At 40.0% G+C, this 18,777-nt stretch overlaps 5 protein-coding genes across 6 annotated transcripts; 3 read left to right on the top strand and 2 right to left on the bottom strand.

Annotated features, from left to right (window-relative positions):
• Nucleotides 1–2,003: 2,003 nt before the first annotated feature.
• Nucleotides 2,004–3,781, bottom strand: LOC125984068 (growth hormone secretagogue receptor type 1-like). Its single transcript, XM_049745887.2, has 3 exons — nt 3,646–3,781; nt 2,880–3,055; nt 2,004–2,822 (listed from the first exon to the last, which is right to left on the bottom strand). The coding sequence occupies exons 1-3, from the start codon at nt 3,779–3,781 to the stop codon at nt 2,004–2,006; spliced, it is 1,131 nt and encodes a 376-aa protein (XP_049601844.2).
• Nucleotides 3,782–4,804: 1,023 nt separating this feature from the next.
• eci1 (enoyl-CoA delta isomerase 1) lies at nt 4,805–7,167 on the top strand. The gene is made up of 7 exons (XM_049743953.2): nt 4,805–4,935; nt 5,253–5,378; nt 5,513–5,640; nt 5,722–5,868; nt 5,960–6,081; nt 6,153–6,331; nt 6,401–7,167. Exons 1-7 carry the CDS (start codon nt 4,893–4,895, stop codon nt 6,565–6,567), a joined length of 912 nt encoding a protein of 303 aa, XP_049599910.1. The 5' UTR covers nt 4,805–4,892; the 3' UTR covers nt 6,568–7,167.
• Nucleotides 6,871–9,046, bottom strand: dnase1 (deoxyribonuclease I). 2 transcript variants are annotated; one of them, XM_049743952.2, is made up of 9 exons: nt 8,871–9,039; nt 8,476–8,614; nt 8,317–8,405; nt 8,157–8,243; nt 7,896–8,011; nt 7,711–7,823; nt 7,488–7,642; nt 7,337–7,430; nt 6,871–6,985 (listed from the first exon to the last, which is right to left on the bottom strand). In XM_049743952.2, exons 1-9 carry the CDS (start codon nt 8,879–8,881, stop codon nt 6,935–6,937), a joined length of 855 nt encoding a protein of 284 aa, XP_049599909.1. In that variant the 5' UTR covers nt 8,882–9,039; the 3' UTR covers nt 6,871–6,934. The 2 variants fall into 2 exon arrangements, with proteins under 2 accessions (XP_049599909.1, XP_049599908.1); XM_049743951.1 differs by having other exon boundaries at nt 7,711–8,011; nt 8,871–9,046.
• Nucleotides 9,047–9,541: 495 nt separating this feature from the next.
• Nucleotides 9,542–12,685, top strand: naa60 (N-alpha-acetyltransferase 60, NatF catalytic subunit). Its single transcript, XM_049743968.1, has 7 exons — nt 9,542–9,749; nt 10,082–10,197; nt 10,274–10,403; nt 10,486–10,582; nt 10,668–10,902; nt 10,984–11,153; nt 11,225–12,685. Exons 2-6 carry the CDS (start codon nt 10,088–10,090, stop codon nt 11,138–11,140), a joined length of 729 nt encoding a protein of 242 aa, XP_049599925.1. The 5' UTR covers nt 9,542–9,749; nt 10,082–10,087; the 3' UTR covers nt 11,141–11,153; nt 11,225–12,685.
• Nucleotides 12,686–13,312: 627 nt separating this feature from the next.
• On the top strand, nt 13,313–18,303 carry carhsp1 (calcium regulated heat stable protein 1). Its single transcript, XM_049743975.1, has 5 exons — nt 13,313–13,372; nt 17,013–17,104; nt 17,190–17,298; nt 17,462–17,584; nt 17,755–18,303. Exons 2-5 carry the CDS (start codon nt 17,047–17,049, stop codon nt 17,915–17,917), a joined length of 453 nt encoding a protein of 150 aa, XP_049599932.1. The 5' UTR covers nt 13,313–13,372; nt 17,013–17,046; the 3' UTR covers nt 17,918–18,303.
• The last annotated feature ends 474 nt before the right edge of the window (nt 18,304–18,777 follow it).

The following is an 18,777-nucleotide window of genomic DNA, read 5'->3' as shown; positions in this document are numbered from 1 at the left end:
ACCCGCACGTGAGATGTATGTATGCGTCCAAATTGCTCTCAGGTGATGGCAGATCAATTGCGTTAAAGACTTCCCTTTTTAAATGGTGTTCAAATCCTCTGAAATTTTATTGAATTTGTATCAGAAGGCCAGCAAGAGCGCTGATTTCCCCATTGTCCCGTATGCTGTGCACTTTGTTTTTATTAATTGCTAAGTGCCATTATTATGCGTTGTTATACGCAAGCAGAGATAGTGCAGAATAAATGAAAATGCATATTTCTTCCCAAATTCTCACAGTAGTACTTAATGCAGGCGACCAGGAAAGATGTTCATGGTGAAAGTGGTAGCAAATTAGTGTTCCCTGTGGTTGGGCATGTACAATTAATTGTACATCACAGTATAATTGTTGTGATTACTGTTACATGAATGTAGCTTGGACCCTAATGGGCAGAAATGGATGTTTTTAGCACAATATTTAATGTAGAAATAATTAGAAATAAGATAATAATAAATAATAATGTTAGAAATAATACACTAAAATCACTTAACAGGTCTTTTTAATTGTGATCGTAGCATTTAACTGCTTTCACATCCCAATTTAAGTAAAACAAAAACAAGAGTGTCCAATTTTACTTGAGCTCTCTTTTGCCCTGTAAGAATATTACCTGTAGGACAGCGCCCTCTGGTGGTAGGAAATATCAGTTGTACCACTGATTATTAATTAAATTGGTTAGTAAAAAGCAATGTTCAATTTTCATGTATAAAACAACGACAAATGCAAATGCATGGCTATAAAAAAATAAAAAATTCAGATACTGTACCTAATGTTTTTTGTGTAATACGTGTTGTGTTATATTAGATCATGTGACAGCAGACAATAACCCTGAATGATTTCCCCACTCCCCTGAGTAGTCACTTTCAATTTTATAGATTCATATTGTTGCTCTCAAACAAGATATCAACTCAAGTCAGGAAGAGCCTGGTTTACAAATCCAATCCAATCAATTGTCCTTAGCCTGAGGCCGTTGTGTTTTCCAAACTTGCTATTCTGAAGCTGACAACAAAAGAACAATGCTATTATTGTGGTAGGGAGAATCAAATAAAAACTGTGGAACATTCAACGCAAGAGGCAACAAATCATATGTTGTCATATTTGTACAGGATACAAACATTTAGCCCTTCTTAAAGGGGAAGTCATCTCAAAAAAAATCTTTACAATCTTGTTTGTGCCCACCCTTAGTCACACAGCGCGAAGTAGGGATCTTAATTATGATATTACAAATTCGTAGTGGTCCATTGTGATTCAAATGTTCGCGAGTGTTGTCTTTGCGAGCGTAAGAGACTGTGTATAGCGTGTCTATATCTGCCTGACATCACGTTATACAATAAAGGATTGATAGCAGCGCTGAGGTAGTAGAGCACAGAGGAGCCCAGGTTCAAATACTGAGATAGATAGTACAGAAAATACAAATGTGTGTCTGTGTTTGTGGTGTTAGTGAAGTGTGTGTCGTTGTTGCGTAGTGGGGTTATGAAAGTGGTTTTGTTAGGTTTACTAGATTGTGTATTTGTGACAGTATGGGAGCTCAAAAGTGAGCTTTCCTGCATCCGTGTCCTGTTAAATATTTCATAATTGCTGTTGTTAAATGGTTTTGTATTATATAAAAGTGTAGATTGTTGTGTGTTTGTATCTTGTTGTTGGATTCTGGCGAGTGGTTCAAAGGAATAGGACAATGTAGTCTTAACAAGCAGGTCCGATGATGTAGTAACATTGTTGCTGGATTCATCAGTGTTGACAGTCTGCTGGTCCATGCCGGTGCCCAGAGAGAAAACAAAGATGGTTCGATCAACGTGAAAAGGTAGCCAGCATAGGATAAACGCCATCACGATCACTCCTGGGGGGTGGATCATAAAGACATTGAATCAAAACAACAAAAAAATTGTTGTGGTTTTCATTTATGGTCTGAAAATGAACCAGAGCCTCTACAGTGTAGACTTTTGTTAAATACAAAGATCGGCATTAGCTATCAGTGCTCACCGAGCATTTTGACGGTATGACGATGACTTTGGTCTCTGCGGCTGCTCTGGGGGCGGAGCCAAAGCGTTCTTCCAATCATCCCATAAACCAGGCCGAGAATGCAAACCGGAACCAGAAAGTAGAGGTTGGATAGAATCATCATGGCTGACAGTAGGCCAGAAGAAATGGCGTACTGTGTGCAACGACACTCTCTTCTATCAATCCACGTCCGGTGTGCAGCATTGGCTTCCCATCCTCCTCCTCCTCCTCCTTCATCTGCTCTTCTCTTGTTTTGCTGATCTCCGTAAACTTCCTTCACATCCTCTTGTATTTTGTTTATGATTTCACGTCTGTGTGTTTTGTTTTGCTCTTCTCTTACTTCCATTCCTGGTTCTTCCTCCTTAAACAACTTCAACTGTCTTGCTTCTTCTCCCCATTTTAGTTCATCTAGTTCTCCTTCAAATGAATGATGTTTTTCTTCAACTCCATCCATTGCAAAGCCCACGGGTTGTCCATCCTCGCCCATCCACCTTCCATTCTCCTTCCAGCCACTAACCCCGAGATCTTCTTGCCCAACTTCCTCAACACCAACCATCACCAACACAGGTGCTGCACTGACTGCTGCACCCAGCCACAGGCAGCCAATCAGAGCTTTGGTTCTGCGGCGTGTCACCAAGGTCTTTGCTATAATTGGCCAGCAGACTGCCACATATCTCTCCAAAGACAAGAAGGTGATGTGGAGGATGGTGCAGAAGGTGCAACACTCGGAGAGAAACATGGTCATCTTACAGGCAAGGTCTCCAAAGAGCCAGGGTCTGGGTCTCCATAGCTGTGAGAAGCAAAACCATTTTTAGTTGATGCTAGCTTGTATCATAAATGTTTGTACCTTATAGAGATCCAGTGGTAGGAGTAGGAGAATCATCAGATCACTAACAGCCATGCTACTCAGGTACAAGTAGGTAGAACTTCTCATGTGCGGTCGTAGCCAAACCACTAGAATTGTTAGGACGTTTCCCAGAAGACCAAGGAGCAGCACGGGAATGTAGATGATAGTCACGCACACTAGAAATGAAGAGAGAGAAAACAATATTTGGATCTGCGTTCAGCTTGTTAGCTTATCAACCATATATTTCTGGTCACTTGACATCACTACCTTCTCACCTCCTTTCCTGCTGGGAGGTTCCAATTTTCACATTAGATGAGAAGAATGAAGGATGAGAGATTCCACCTATGTGCTATGTTTGAATTCAACTACACCAAGCAAGATTTGTCATCCATCTATCTCACCTTTTCTGTCTCATCAACAACTCCAGCTGCCCCCCCTCCTGTGTTGTCACCTGGAACCATTCGGTAGTTATACGTATGACGGCAACCTTTATTCCAGACTGACTGACAATTTTTCTTCTCCGTTCCTCTGCTTTAGTGACTTGCTCCACAGTCCAACCAACTCTTGCAGCCTCCATTCTGTGATGGTCCTCCAAAGCAAACCATAGCTGCCATGTTGTCCGTGACAAAATTGTGAGTTTGATTACTACTACTATTTTAGCACAAATTTGCCACTGGTATATCGTATATAATAAAATATGTAGAATATTTGGAAATATCTCAGATGTCACGTTTTTGTTTTTTTTTACTCCTATATGAATACAAACCTAGCGCTGTGAATCCAAAGACAGGTTGATTCCAATCACAATCTTGGTTGGGACAATCCTCCAGAAAGCCTGACGCTAGGCCACAGTTATCATCTTCACAGCCACTGCCCATGTCCTCCAACACCATTAGATCCATTATATCCCAGGGTGAGCTTTCCAGGAAAAACAACACGGAGAAAGCAGCAGGACATGATGGATTTCCGACTCAAGCACATTCAGTGTATGTTCAAGGTGCTTTTTATTTTTAGTCACGTAACTGATATGTATTGTAAAAGTTTCCCTGCAATGAAAGAATACTTGATTTAAAAAAATAGAATTAAAGTTACCAATCAATAACCATACAAAGAAATCCAATAAATAACAATATTTTATGTATAGGTGGATATTCTGTACAAGTATACATAATCTGGCTATATGGTCAAACTCTGGGAATTGTTATTTTAATTATTTTTTTAGCCATTATGAGCATCAACACAACATAATTTGCAACGATCATCCAGTAGAGATCTACACTTAGGGTAAATAATAAATGACACCAGCAAAACGATAAAAACACAAAGCTCTCATGTCAAATGTGATACTTACCAGTCAAGAGAAGCTTCTGTCCGTGGCACACCTCCAAAGAAACCCTTGAGCTCTGGCTGTCACTTATGATACCTGCAGTATCTGATCTGCTCCTCTCTCTCATCTCACCCTCTCTCATCTTTAATGCTACACTATCTGCTATGGAATACACGATCCATTGATATTTCGATATCGACGCTCCGATAGCTTTTTCCAATTTGTAGAATCAATATCCAGAATAGTAAGTCAATATACTAATTTTTGGTCTATATCAGAATGACAAACACATTTTTAGTACCTAAAAGTAACATCCAGTATATAATTCATAGTACCAGATTCAGATCCTGAAATATCAATTATAATGTGGATGAACAACTTGTCTGAAATTATCTGAATATTTACCAATTTTCTATATTAATATAGAAGCCACCTTTACATAAAATGTATCATCCTAAAATTAATCCACGTACCAATTTAAGAAAACGAGAACCTCGGTTTACGACTTAGTCACGAGAATGTACGACGTTTCCGTTCGTAACCTTGAAACGTCGTAACCTCGAAACGTCACGGTGGCAAGAACCCGGATACTGTAATTACAAATATTGGCCAGTGCAGTTCCATAGCGCTGTTCCGAAAAGGTCCGACAAAATCGAGTTAGCCTAGCTGCAACTTCAAGCATAACAATGGCGTTGAGAGCAGCTTTTAGGAATACGTGTACTTTATCAGGTATGTTGTGCTTCACTTTGTAGGGAGGATGTTGTATCTTAGTTATCATTTGAAGAATGCTTTAATGTATAATGCCCCTCGTCGGCTAACTGGTAGTGGTTAGCGTTATCTGTTGCACAGAATGTGGAGCAAGGGTCACAATGTCTTGTGATGATATCTTGCTACTTGTGGAATAACGAAATAATCTAAAGAGCTTCCCTTGTACATTCTGCATATATGGCAAGCTAATTTCACAAGTTATTTAAATCTGAGCCATGCATGAGCACTGTCAAGTGAGTAAAGAAATATCTTTGTATGATGTGTTTGCATGTCTCCAGGGCTTCTTTGCCAGCTGTCTTCCAGCAGAAGTCATGGCAGAGTGTGTGCATCAGCGGTACTTGCCACACAGCAGAGGAGCAACTCCACATCTTCTAAAATTTCAGTGGATTTTGACCAGAGTACAGGTAATTTTTGCAGACTGCTTCTAGTGTGGCTGAGGTCATTTTGAACTTCATTTGGCCATTTTATGAAATGTTTCCCCCAATAAATTCTTAAGCGATTTGAGAAGGCTGAAATGTGCATCTTATGTCTTCCATAGGTGTGGCTGTGATGCACATGAAGAGTCCACCAGTCAATAGCCTCAGTTTGGACTTCCTCACAGAGTTTTGCATAAACTTGGAGAAGCTCGAGATGGACAAAAGCTGCCGGGGGCTCATCATCACCTCTGTACAAAATTCCTTTAAACTTTTTAATTGAGTTTCATTTTAAATTGTCTCCTTTCCTTAATTGTGTGTTTGTGCTATCCAGAGTCTACCCAAGGTGTTCTCAGCAGGGCTGGACATCATGGAGATGTATGGCAAGACTCCAGAAAGCTGCGGGGAATTCTGGAAAGCTGTTCAGGAGATGTGGTTGAAACTCTACAGCTCCAATATGGTCACCATAGCTGCAATCAATGTATGGATAGTTTTAAAGCAAAGTGCTAAGACCATGACTAGAGCAAAAAAAAAAAAAAAAACCTCACTGTACTTTTCCCCTCCTTCTTCAGGGTTCCAGTCCTGCAGGTGGCTGTCTGATGGCTTTGACATGTGACTATAGAGTAATGGTGGACAACCCACGCTATAGCATCGGCCTTAATGAGACTCAGCTCGGGATAGTTGCGCCTTTTTGGTAATGATTCACCATACGGCAACACTGAGGACAAATGTGATGACACACCGTTTTAACGTTGCTGTTTCCAGGTTTAAGGACACCATGGCTAATACAGTGGGCCACCGGAATACTGAAATGGCCTTGGCTTTGGGGCTGCTCTACAACCCAACAGAGGCTCTGAAGATAGGACTGGTGGACCAGCTAGTACCTGAAGATAAGCTCATGGCCACAGCTGAGCAGACAATGGCCAAGTGGTTGGCCATTCCAGGTGTGTGAAGGAAGAGTTCATTCTTTTCAAATATTTTGAAAACTGTTATTTATATTGTTTGTTTGACAGCCCACGCCAGACAGATCACCAAGTCCATGATGAGAAAGCCGACCATTGACAAGCTGACGTCCAAAAGAGAAGCTGATGTCCAAAATTTTGTTAGTTTCATCACTAAAGACGCCATCCAGAATTCGCTCCGTACGTATCTTGAGATGCTCAAAAAGAGGAAGGCTTAATGAGTAAGTGAAGGCCTCTAATCACAAATCATTGGACACTGACTTGACATTTAAAAATGTAATATTGTGAGTTAGCTGGATAATGGAAACAAACTTGGGCGGTCAGGTTCTTCTAACAGCACCTCATCACTAAAAGTGCCTGACCTAAATCATACCGTGGTGCATTGCTTCTTCTTTCCTCTGTATTCTTTTCTCTCTGTTTTGTTTTTGGAATGTAGATTTAAAAGGTTAAAGTCCACTTTTTTGCCATCATTTTGTCCCTGTTAAATGCATTTTGCATAGCTCATAATGTGACGGTCAATGTCTGCTTCAAGATATCTTTTATTATCAACTGGCTTAGTAAATTTCAGATGTTTGAGTCATGTGATCAGACAAGCAGCTTCACCTCCACAGGAAAATGGTCACTGACAGCCAATGCCTAAGAAAGGAGAAAATGTAGATTTAGAATATAATCTCCTCAATCTATACAAAATTTCTTATATTCCACATGTGCAGACATGTTTTGATAAATTAATAGCATATGTGTCACTTTTGTACAGTCTAGTGGTGGAGAACACAAACGAGTGACTGAGTTGTGTAAAAGTAAAATTTGTAAAACAATATGTGTGCTGTTTTGACAAGCATCTCCAAGACACTTTCTTTCAATCCATAAAGGTATGTTTTTCTCAAATCAAATTATTCCTTTACCCGAAAAATTCGCTCCTTCAGAATACCACGGCATGAAATTGCTTGCATTTCTGTTATGTGCTAATGTCTACTCCACGTTTACCATATTGAAGCTCAGATTCAGATCCTCCATGAAGTCGTACACCTCCGCACTGTAGTCCACTACGCCTGTCTTCATGTCATCAGTCACCACAATCCTAAAAAAAAATAATCTGAAGTCGTGCACATGGCTAGTGCCAACATAGAACACCTACCTGTCGTATGCACAATCAGTGTGCGACACTGTTGTGTCCGCCTCATTAGGGATCAACCAATGGAAGCTCTTGTCCGTAAAAATTCTTATCTGCGTCCACTCTGAGTCTGTGACATAGCTGCAATCTGTATTGAAGTCGCCCAGAAGAATGATATCCTGCAGGTCCAATGTATGGCTGTCATTATTCAGTTTCATCGAGGAAAATTACGTTAAGTCATATTCACATTGGTGTTCCATCTGCTGCGGACATCAGTCACCACATTGTACAGCTCATCTACTTCCTGCAAGGCGAAGTCTGGTGAAGTGTGTTGTGGGATCAGAGCAAAGTTTCTCACAACTAAAAGGGATATAGGAAAAGTTACTGCCATTATTTGAAAAACACATTCTATATATACAGTATACAGCCTACCAGTGTCATTTGAGGAGAACATAACGATAAAAGGCTCCCTCATGAAGGTGTCGGTCCCACAGGGCTCACAACCATCGTCATAAGTGTAGTTTCTGACCACTGACACCGTTTCCTCCCTGGGAAGAACATGCATGGATTGAATTGAAATAAGTATTATACACTGGAATGGACAATGAGTTTTTGATAAGGTAAAAAAAAAAAAAAAATCCATATTGTTTATGGAGATACTTTTGTGGCTGCAATTTCTTTTGGTGTGTGTACCTGTATAGAAAGAGATACCGCTCCTTGTAAGAACTCCGACCCAAAGGCTCACTGACGATGTGCTTGTACCTAAATGGTGGAGAACCTCTGGGGAAAAAACAGTTTGAATTTTTCCAAATGTTCCTCACTATAAGCAATAATATTTGATATTTATCCTAACTTGTTGACATGTTGCATGAGTTTTGTGGTAGCTGAGAGGTCATTGTCTCGGACTTCCTGGATCAGAATGATGTCATAGCGGTGGACGATCTGCAACAGCAACACGAAATGCATCGCTAAGTACTGACTACAAGGTGTAATAAGAGGTCAAGTATCTGACCTCACTGATGATGTTCATCAAGGTTCTGTTGGAGGCTTTCTTGTCTCCAAAAGACTTGATGTTGAAGGCTCCCAACAGCAAAGACGTAGATAGATGCAGCAGGGTCAAAAAGAGACCCGAACTGTAAACTAAATACATCCTGGGGGGTAACACAAAAGTAAATACATTTAAAACTGACTGATAGAAGGCATATATTCCAATTTACTAATGCAAAAGAAAGAATGGAATGCTTTGTGCTCTATGCAGAGGGAAATGTTCTACTCACTTAATGCATAACTCAGGTTAGACCAAAGTTACCTTAAAAAGTTAAAAAGGCATTCCAGGTTTTATACTGCAAGGATTAATTTGTATTACGGTATAACAACATTCTTTATCAATGAATCCCGGGTAACTACCTGATCTTCATTGCCAGCGTGTTGATGAGAAGGCCTAGTTGCGAAAATCCTCAAAGGTGCCACTGGAACATCTGAACAGAATTTCTGATTGTGCCTTTATTTGACTGTAGGTGCATCATGTGACGAGGTTGTGCTGGCCAGGAGCGACGATAGGTGTGGTATTGTGGATAGGGTACAAGTTGGTTGTCACGTTAGATGGCGTTACATGACAATGAAGGATGTGCACTCTGCAAATGATTAAGATTCAAAAAGAAAAATATTGCCTCTTCCTTTTATACACTACTCAATGCTATTTTTAAAAGACTAGTGGCAAGACAAGCACTGGGAAGGGAGCAGATGCTAGAAATACTAGATAAGAAAGTTTATTTAAGGTCTTGCTTTTAGCCAAGGTCTTGGGCTTGAATGCCACTGCTACAAAAAAAATTAAAAAATCTATCTAAAAAAATCCATACATATACTGAAGACATTTGGATTTTAGATCAAAAGATGAAAATCAATACAAAATAATGTAATAAATGTAAGAAACTCTGAAACCTTTTAAAACTGTAATCATAGCAAAATGTATTTTGTTTGCATCTGATAATTTCATACATGACTTTTCGTTTTTCTTTTATTTAATATTGGTAGGTCAAAGGTCAAACAGTCGCACTGAGCGTGACAATTACGTCACTTCCGTAAACAGGAAAAAAAACATCCGGTCGCTAGCGTTGACCGGATTAGCTTAGTTTAGCTTCACTGCAGCATCGATAACAGTAATGAGAATCAAGAGTAGACATGTGTTCTGTGATGTTGTATCCAAAGTAGGGATTCGCCCACCTGGTCTATAACCGAACAATATAAATCCCCTTGACTTTCCTTCGGTGTGAGGGTTAAAATAAGGTAGGAACATGTTAGCCTAGCCAGACGCTTAGCTTAGCTCAGTAGCTGTTCTTTATCTGACGTAAAACTGTAGAAATACTGAAATTGTGAAGTATGTGTTACTATCCTAAGCTGTGTGTTCAAATTGTGCAGAAATTTGAAAGTTGTGTGATCCAAGTTGTGTAGACATTTTTACCAGCGGTGTTTTTGTAAACATTTATGACGTTATTCACACCGAGGCTAATTCTTGTTTAGATGTTTTCCACCTTTCTCCTTGCTTTCCACGAAAATTCAAGATTTCCTGACATTGCTGTCAATTACATTTTATTTTTATTTCCTTGTTTTGCCTCCAGGTGTGAATGAGTGACGTGGTGCCTCCCACAGCTCTCAGTGAAGTCCAGCTCCGGTTCCTGTGCCACGATGACATAGACAGTGTGAAACTGCTCTGTGGTGACTGGTTCCCAATTGAGTAAGAATCTTTCTATGGAGAGAACATTTCCATGAAGGCATTTCCTGAAAAACAACTTGTTTTGACCTCACCCCAGGTACCCAGACTCATGGTACCAGGACATCACCTCCAACAAGAAGTTCTTCTCTCTCGCTGCCACCTTCAGAGGAGGAATTGTGGGAATGATTGTGGCTGAGATCAAAGGTCGGACCAAAGTACATAAAGAGGTAAGATGCTTACATGAATCAAGGTACCACTGTACACTACAGTAATGTTAATGCAGATGTCATTTTGTTTTTATTGTCTTAGGATGGAGATGTTCTCGCATCCAGTTTCCCCGTGGACACACAGGTAGCCTACATCCTCAGTCTGGGAGTGGTTAAAGAGTTCAGGAAACATGGCATAGGTACTGGTTGACTTCACTGAAAGCACGCCACACATTTTCTTCCATCTGTCACCACTCCAAAATGAATCCCTGTTTCTTTATTTAGGCTCCTTACTGCTGGACAGTCTGAAGGAGCACATTTCGACAACAGCCCAGGACCACTGTAAGGCAATCTACCTGCATGTTCTCACCACCAACAACACTGCCATCCACTTCTACGAGAACAGGGACTTCAAGCAACACCACTACCTGCCCTACTACTACTCCATACGTGGTGTCCTGAAAGATGGCTTCACATATGTGCTCTACATCAACGGGGGTCATCCTCCTTGGACAATATTATATCCTTTGGAATGTTTACGGATTCGCCATTTTCTTAATCGCACAGCTCTGCATCGATTGACTTTAACTTAGCGTTCCACTGATTATCTCCATCACATCGGTTCAACCCTAGCCAACCTGAGCCCCTGCTCCATCCCACAGAGGTTGTATCGACAGGCTCAGTCTTTGCTGCGATCTCTGCTACCGTGGTCCAACATCGCCTCCAAAACTGGCATACAATACAGCCGAACAATGTGACTCGACATTGCAGGTTTGGATCTCATCACCGCCATCATTATTCTTGTCTCACTTTCTTAATGTTTTTTCCCATCCCACTTACAGGAAACCCAAGTGTTCCGTTTCTCCTCCGTCTTCCCTAATACAGCTATCCATCCACACCCTGGGCATGCTGTGTAGAACACAGATTGCGGGTTCAACCCGATTCAACGCACGTTTCGCACACATGAAATGCGGGTCTGCTGCACCCGTATCAAATAGTGCAATGTTGTGTTTACACTGATGAGCAATCGCGGGGGAAATTTTTTGTCATCTTTTACTTGATCCCGTCACTACTATTTCATTCCATGTGTTGAGTCTATCATACCAAAACTTAGCAGTATAAGACCTGTCTCTCAAAGCAGGTGACTGAGCTGAGGTCTTTGTTTTTGTGTGGGAGGGATTTTTAACACACTTTCCGGTAGTTCGAACCTGACCTATATTTCTGCCCTGCTTCAGTCAATTCATTCACATGTTTGTCTACTATTGGTATATTATATATACTAAGGTAATAGAGTTTCACGTAGAGTATAATGTATTATAATGAATGATATTGCTGCTGCCCATTTGAAATAAGCACCCTTTCTCTTTTGACTCGATTGAATGTGAGTCCATATCAAATTGTGACATTGGGACCCGAGAACAAATGGCATTGGACTGTGAATATAGCAACGCATTTTTTAGGCTTGTAGAGTGGAATGAGTAATTTATCGGGAACAATGAAAGACTGCAGATTGGCTATTTTAGTATCATTGGCGTGTGAAATGATGTGTCCTTTGGAAAACGGCTGAACATTGTTTTCTTTGTGCAATAACTAAATAATAATGTACTGTAATGTATTTGTGATATCAGCGCCTCGTCGGAACACGCTGCAACACAATGTTTACAGGCATTTCACATTAAGCAGTTTTAAAATCTTACACGGCTATTGAGTTGGCTTACTATAATATCCATGTAGTATAATCCGTACAAGAAGGGCACAGTCGCTCAGGTCCTTATTTAAGAAAAAACTGGATGCAGTCTGCTGCTTCCCTTCTCTGTGAAGTTGCTGCTAATGTAAATGAATGACCACTCGTCTGTCGTATTTCGAATTATACTGTAATTCAGATTTGATTTTTAACATCTGCTTGATAGAGATATCTTATACGAATAGTTATGCTCCCGAAATAGAAATACCTGTTACATCTGTGTGTTTGCAAGGTCATTAATTAGCACGCATTAAGTGCCAAATAGTGGTCTCAATACTACATTCAGCCAAATATTTTTTTTTGTCACATTTCTCCACTTTGATGGCATTTTGTCATACACTATATGTAACTGTGAAATGTGTTGTTCAAAAGTGTCAATTTCAAATGATTCTTCTATTCTAGACAGTTTGTATGCAATACAAGTTCTTTTGATTGTAAACATTAGTTGACCTTTTTGGGGTCTTAACGTCACAATCTAGGACTCATTTGACCCTGTGATTACTAATTTGAAAAAAATATGACTCTTGAGCAGTTTTTAATGATAAACATTCACACATTTTTTTTAGACTCTTCCTTTCCTTTCTGCTTGTTAGGCTTGCACCGTATTTTACAGTTATTTTGATATTGACTTTGCACATTCACTTATTTTACCTTAACAACTGAGGACGTGTTACGTTTACATGTCCTTGCCACTAGAGGGCAGTGCTGTGCCACGTAGCTTTCAAAACGTTTGTCCATAATGGCTGAGCTATGTCATTCCCTACAAAAACAAAAATCAAATTCAACTCAATTCGTCTGAAAATTATTTTTCACTAACAAATACTTTTGCTTTACGTCTATGTCAATGAAACATATATGATGGGTAAGGCAAATCTTCCACGAGATGGCAGAAAAAACTTATACCTGTTTCCAGCTTTTCATAATCTTTTCCAAATCTGAGGTTCTCACTAATCTTTTACTTTTTTCAATCCGACTCTAAAATGACTTCGATTTTGCGTTTATTGTGAAGGAGTTTTTGTAACTGAATTTACGGTAAAACGTCATTGATGACGTCACGATTTGGGCAGCCCCGCCCATTCAGTAAAAGAGTGAGAAGGACAGACAGCGCTGCTGGAGCCTGGAAGTTCCTGCATGAATCAAACCTCACAACCTGAGCTGGGCTGGACTGAACTAACAAAACCAGCTCGACAGAACTTTGCATTGACTCGAGAACGTTCTGCAGTCTTCAGTCGCTTGAAAGGAGACCGTGAGTTTTTCCTTATTTTCCTTTCCAAATTTAAAGTAATCACTACTTGTTTTCGACGACGTGTTTTATTCTCCTGCTGCGTTGTGCTTATTTTTGCTTTTGTGATGGGCATTGGTTGTTTCTCGAAATGCACCACTCCCTCTGAGTTAATGAAATGCTGCACGGTAAGCCTCTGTAGATGTTGACAACAATCCACCAGTTGCTCATTGTCACCTTCGCGTGCGCGCGTGCGCGTGCGTGTTTTGTATTTTGCGGGGAACCATACTGTTGGAGCTCAACGTTGTCTTTTTTTCAATTTTTTTTATTTATTTTAGAAACGGTCACCAGTGATGAATTACATTCAATCTATATTTAATTTAGATTATTTCCTATTATTGGGATGCAATGGTATGCAGAGGTATTTTATGCAAAATAAAAGGAGTGCAAATTAAATGAGAGTTTGTTGAGGCGAGCGCATACTTGCATTGACATTAAAGGCAAAATTTGCACAAAAAAAAAGACTGAAAATCATAAATGATCACACGTTTTATCTACTACCTAATCTTGTCGTGACACTTCCTTGTGTCATTTCCTGCCCAAAGGTTTGGGTACTCATTAAGCAAATGAAATGAACTTTAACTTTATTTTCTATTATGTGAATAATAAGGTACTACATACTATTGGTATTTTTTTGCATCCAGGATTCCATAGCTGCAGGAGAAACCCCGTTCAAGCATGTTTTTGTTTGAAACATAAAACATGAGATGATAGGGTGGGCGAGGGTGTCGAAGTGCACAAACAGGTCGCATGGCTGGAGGTTGTAATCAATCACCTGCGTGTTGAATATATTACATTACGCCCACTGTTCTGCAATTATGTTGTTGTTTTGCATTACAGATCAAACCACTGAACAAATCATTTCTTGCATTACTTACATAGCACTCTTCGATATGTTTCAGCTCATTTTTAAATGTTTGTTTTGAGAACAGGTTGCCCTTTATTTGAGTTATTTAGATTTTAAAATGATTTAATTATTTTCAAATATATTTTAAATGATTTTAAAATATTATTTATTTATTGTCTTTAGTTATTTAGCTTTTAAAATTATTTAGTCAGAAAAAAATCTGATATTTAATCATTTCAAACACTTTCATGTCTGTGATGTTTTTTTTTTTTTTTTTATATCCTGGCGTTTAAGTCCAGCATTATAGCAGGTCAATTCTCCAATATACGCTTTTGACTCAGTCGTTCTAATCAATATGAACAGATGTGCCATTGTCCAACGTGACTTTCCTTCAATCGTGGACATTAGCATTTATTGTAGATAATTTCCCACTGTTGGGATATGTGGCCGATGCGTTTCAAACAAGGTGTGAATTTCAGTTTACATTGACTGACGGGGATGTGGCACTGACGCATGTTGAGGATGAATCATCCTGTTGCAGGATCAGGACCCTCTTCTGCAGTTGCGTCAACACATCCCATTTGGCCTTCTGCATGCATACGCAGTCGCACAACCGCCCGCCCACCCACCCACACACGCTTTCAAGCCCACAAAAGAGCACATCATAATAGGCCGCTTGTGTTTGAGCTTGGCGCTCTCTGCCTTAAAGGCTCAGCTATAGTGGATTTGATTCTGTTCCATGCCAATGCTTTCAGGTCCTCAAATACCTGCCTGAAGCTCATCGCAACCTTTGTCCGTTTCATGTTATGCAAGCAGAGCTGGCAAGCAGTCGTTTCCCCCTGACCCAAGATGACCCCACCGGTGAAGATCTTTGCATAGCATTAAGCCTGATCCGATACCAACCACCGATACCACTTGTATTTTTAATACATAAAAGATCCCCCAAAATCAATTAAAACAAATCAATAAGAAGTCTATTTTTTTTTTCATGGCACCATGAGCTCATGTTTGTGTGCATAATCGGTCCTAACAATCCATCCATTTATTCTTTTAGAGCACGCCGCCATTTATTGTCTCTTTCCTTGCCCTAATGATGCCAACAAACACGACCAAAGAGCTTTTGCGGTCTGATAGTAAAGTATCTGGCAGGATGGGAGGCGACAGGACTTCCTGCCACAAAAAGAGGGATGGTCACATTCAAACAATTCAAGGATCTCACCTTGGAGAAAAAAATAAATCCTGTGTCTCTGAAGAGTGTTAGGAATGTTGCTTATTTCTAAGAGACACACAAAGGAACATCATAGGAACAGCTTTGCTTCATGAAAAACAATTTAATCTACTCAGACTCCATCCAAATGAATGTTTATCAGCTAACCTGAGTTTTTATTGATCTTCTAAACTAATAGTTCACTTACTTTTTCCTCCCTGACCTGTGAAAATATATTTTTGATGACACTTTGAAATTTCGGTTTCCAGCTTACCATTGATATGATCATCTGTCAATTCAGTGTGACGCAGTGAGATGAGCAGATTGTTGAAATTAGACATCCTTCCTGTTTGCTGTGTGTCCGTGTGACCGTCTGTCTGTCTGTCTGTCTGTCTTCATTCACCCATTGGCCTGGTATTTGCTGTATCAGCAGGGTCTCCGGTTCGTACCAGTGGTGAATAATTTTGGAAAATTCCACGGGGCTCTGGTGCACGTGTGTGAAAGCATGAGCATGATGACCTGGAAATTGTTACGATCGTGTTTGATTTGATTGCGTGCTGATATTCAGCTACCAGTAAATCTCTTTTTCTTTTTTTTGGTTTCCTCTGCACATTCACATTTCAGCAATAGTGACGGAGACTCTCCATGCTTTGCTTTTCAGCCACAGAACTGATGCCACCTGGCTTCATCTAACTCTGTATCCCTGAACGTACAATATTTATTTTTGTACGTCATACGAGGGCTGGTCATGAATCGACAACATCGTCACTGCGCGGTCCAGAGAAGCTCTAATCTCATTGCCGGCACATCTATCGAGTTAAGAGGGCTGGCTTATGTTCTGCAAGATGTGTTCAGAATATAAATGCAAGTGTGGCTACCACTTCGAGGTGTGATGTTAAATGAGTTATTCCGGCTCTTACACCAGTTTGAACATTTGATCAATTTATTGCTGACTGCAAAAAAAATCTCCTGCATTCATAGTGGAGTCTTTTTTAGCTACAATGTTGGTTTCGAAGGTGTTCTTCTGGTCTGCTTTTCTTTCCGTCATCCCCAGATGGTCCTTCTAATACCCAACCCTCCCCTTTCTGGCCTCCTCAAGTTACTATCTTGTGAGTGCAGACTGAGACTAGTATTGAAATGTCTCTGCTGTGAAGCCTGAGGTGAAGGCTGATAAGTGTGTTTTGACTATTTGAATAGTGACAATGGTCTATTAAGTCCTTAAATGTTCTTGTCATGTGTGAACGTTTTGTGTTTTTTCGACAATGGTTGCAGGCCTTCTGTTATGCCGTTTGTCTAGAAGAGAACCCAATAACCTGCCATAGATCCAAATTGTTTAACGTGTCGAAGCAAGCGTAAAGCTTCTAAAACTGCTACTGAACTGCACCTGTGACCGAAAAATGAAATGTGATCTCTCTGACATAATAGCCCGAGTGGTTCTTCAGGTATGAGGGAGCATTTGAGAGGCCAAACAGTGCATCAACTAAAGGGCAATATTTTCTGTTATTACTCCGAGATTGAATTATATGTTTTCCTCTTGTCCTCCACTAAAGGTATTGCAATCTCAACCCATTTTCGCCCACCACCATGTCCACTCAGGAACGTTCAACCACCCCGCCGTTGAACTCTGGTGGATCATCAAAAGGTATAACAATGCACATGTGTCAAGAGTACTCAGAATTTTTTTTTTTTTTAAATAAATTTGCTATAATGTAACCCATATTTTTCAGAATCCCTGCAGCCTCCGGTGTGCCGACACAGAGATCGCTCCCCTTCACCCATACGGGGCTTCAATATTCCTAGCCCCTTGCCTACTCGCAGGAACAGGACCTGCTCAGCGTGAGGACGCATACACACACATTTATTTTTTTATGGATTATTTTCTTTGCCAGAATAAAATCCATACATGTATTGTAATATTATTTCTACTTTTGCTACCACTGGTTTTAATTGTCTTGTCCTGACATATTTTTTCCCCCCCCTGTCCCTCCTTTCTATCCAGAGCGGCTCGTGCATCAGAGGGTCCGGTGTTTTCCGGTGTGTGCAAATGTTTTTCTCGCTCCAAAGGTCATGGCTTCATCATACCTTCCGATGGGGGCAGCGAGATTTTTGTCCACATCTCAGAGTAAGATCATGTTTGTTGCCCCGTTTTGATGCACTAGCAACAAAAAAAAAAACAATGTCTGCTACAGTATGAATCACTCATTATTATCCATGATGTCATTCAAAATGGCGCCTTTGATGATTTTTAACAATCTATAACAAACACTTTGATACATTGTGTGCCAATTTCAGCATTGAGGGTGAGTACGTGCCAGTGGAAGGCGACGAGGTGAGCTACAAAGTGTGCGCCCTCCCCCCAAAATGCGAGAAGGTCCAAGCGGTCGAGGTGACCATCACCCACCTTAAGCCAGGAACCAAACACGAGACCTGGACTGGAAATGTTGTCAACAGCTGAACGCTTGAATTATGCTGCATAACAAGTACTGGATGATGTGCTTAAATAGCTAAAAGCACACATTTAGTGAAAAATACAAGGGAACCATTGCTACTTTCTCACTGAAAGGTCTTCTTTTGCCTTCTGGCAAATTGATATCTATACTGTAATTTCAAACATTGATTTTGACAGGTATAACACAAAGCTTATGATTTTTTGTGTCATACTTAAATTTTTGACACTGTGGAGGTTTTACCTGGATTTCATTTAGTTTTTTATTTTAAACCTGGTCAACACTGTGCCTACATCTGCCATTGGAACTTCAACTTGTGCCTATGATACATTGCCTGTATTTGATCACATGGTTGGACATATTGAATGAAATTAAAGAGTTGTTAGCATCTAAATGTGGTTTGCCTATTTAATAATTCAAATCGGTCAGAATTCTGCTTTTACAACCACCATTTTTTTGTTAGGCAACATTGTAAACGTGGATTTGCTGCCATCGTCTGTCCATATTTAGTTGGCAAGATTACAGAGCAGTGTTTGCGTTTGCCTATAAAATATTTTATATACATATAAACCCGAGATTGGCCTTTTTTTTAAAAAAAAAAATCAGCCCTAATCACTTGACTTTTATTCCCTGCATTAACAATGTCATAATTTGTCAACTTGTGTGACTCCACTTTGGTGTTTTAAAGTACCTATTATTGTGTCCGGATGCGTTCTCCAGTTGCAGGTTTTATTTTTATATTTCTGTCCACCAAGGGTCGCTAAACCTCAGTAAACAAATAAACCGATAGGTCATGTAGGGTTTTTCTATTGACAATTACCTCGACTTGAACACTGAATTTCATCCTTTCCAAAGTCCTAATTTAGTT

The sequence above is a fragment of the Syngnathus scovelli genome, chromosome 16, assembly GCF_024217435.2.
Source record: "Syngnathus scovelli strain Florida chromosome 16, RoL_Ssco_1.2, whole genome shotgun sequence".
Lineage (NCBI taxonomy): Eukaryota > Metazoa > Chordata > Actinopteri > Syngnathiformes > Syngnathidae > Syngnathus > Syngnathus scovelli.
This window is presented reverse-complemented; position numbering and strand designations above follow the sequence as displayed.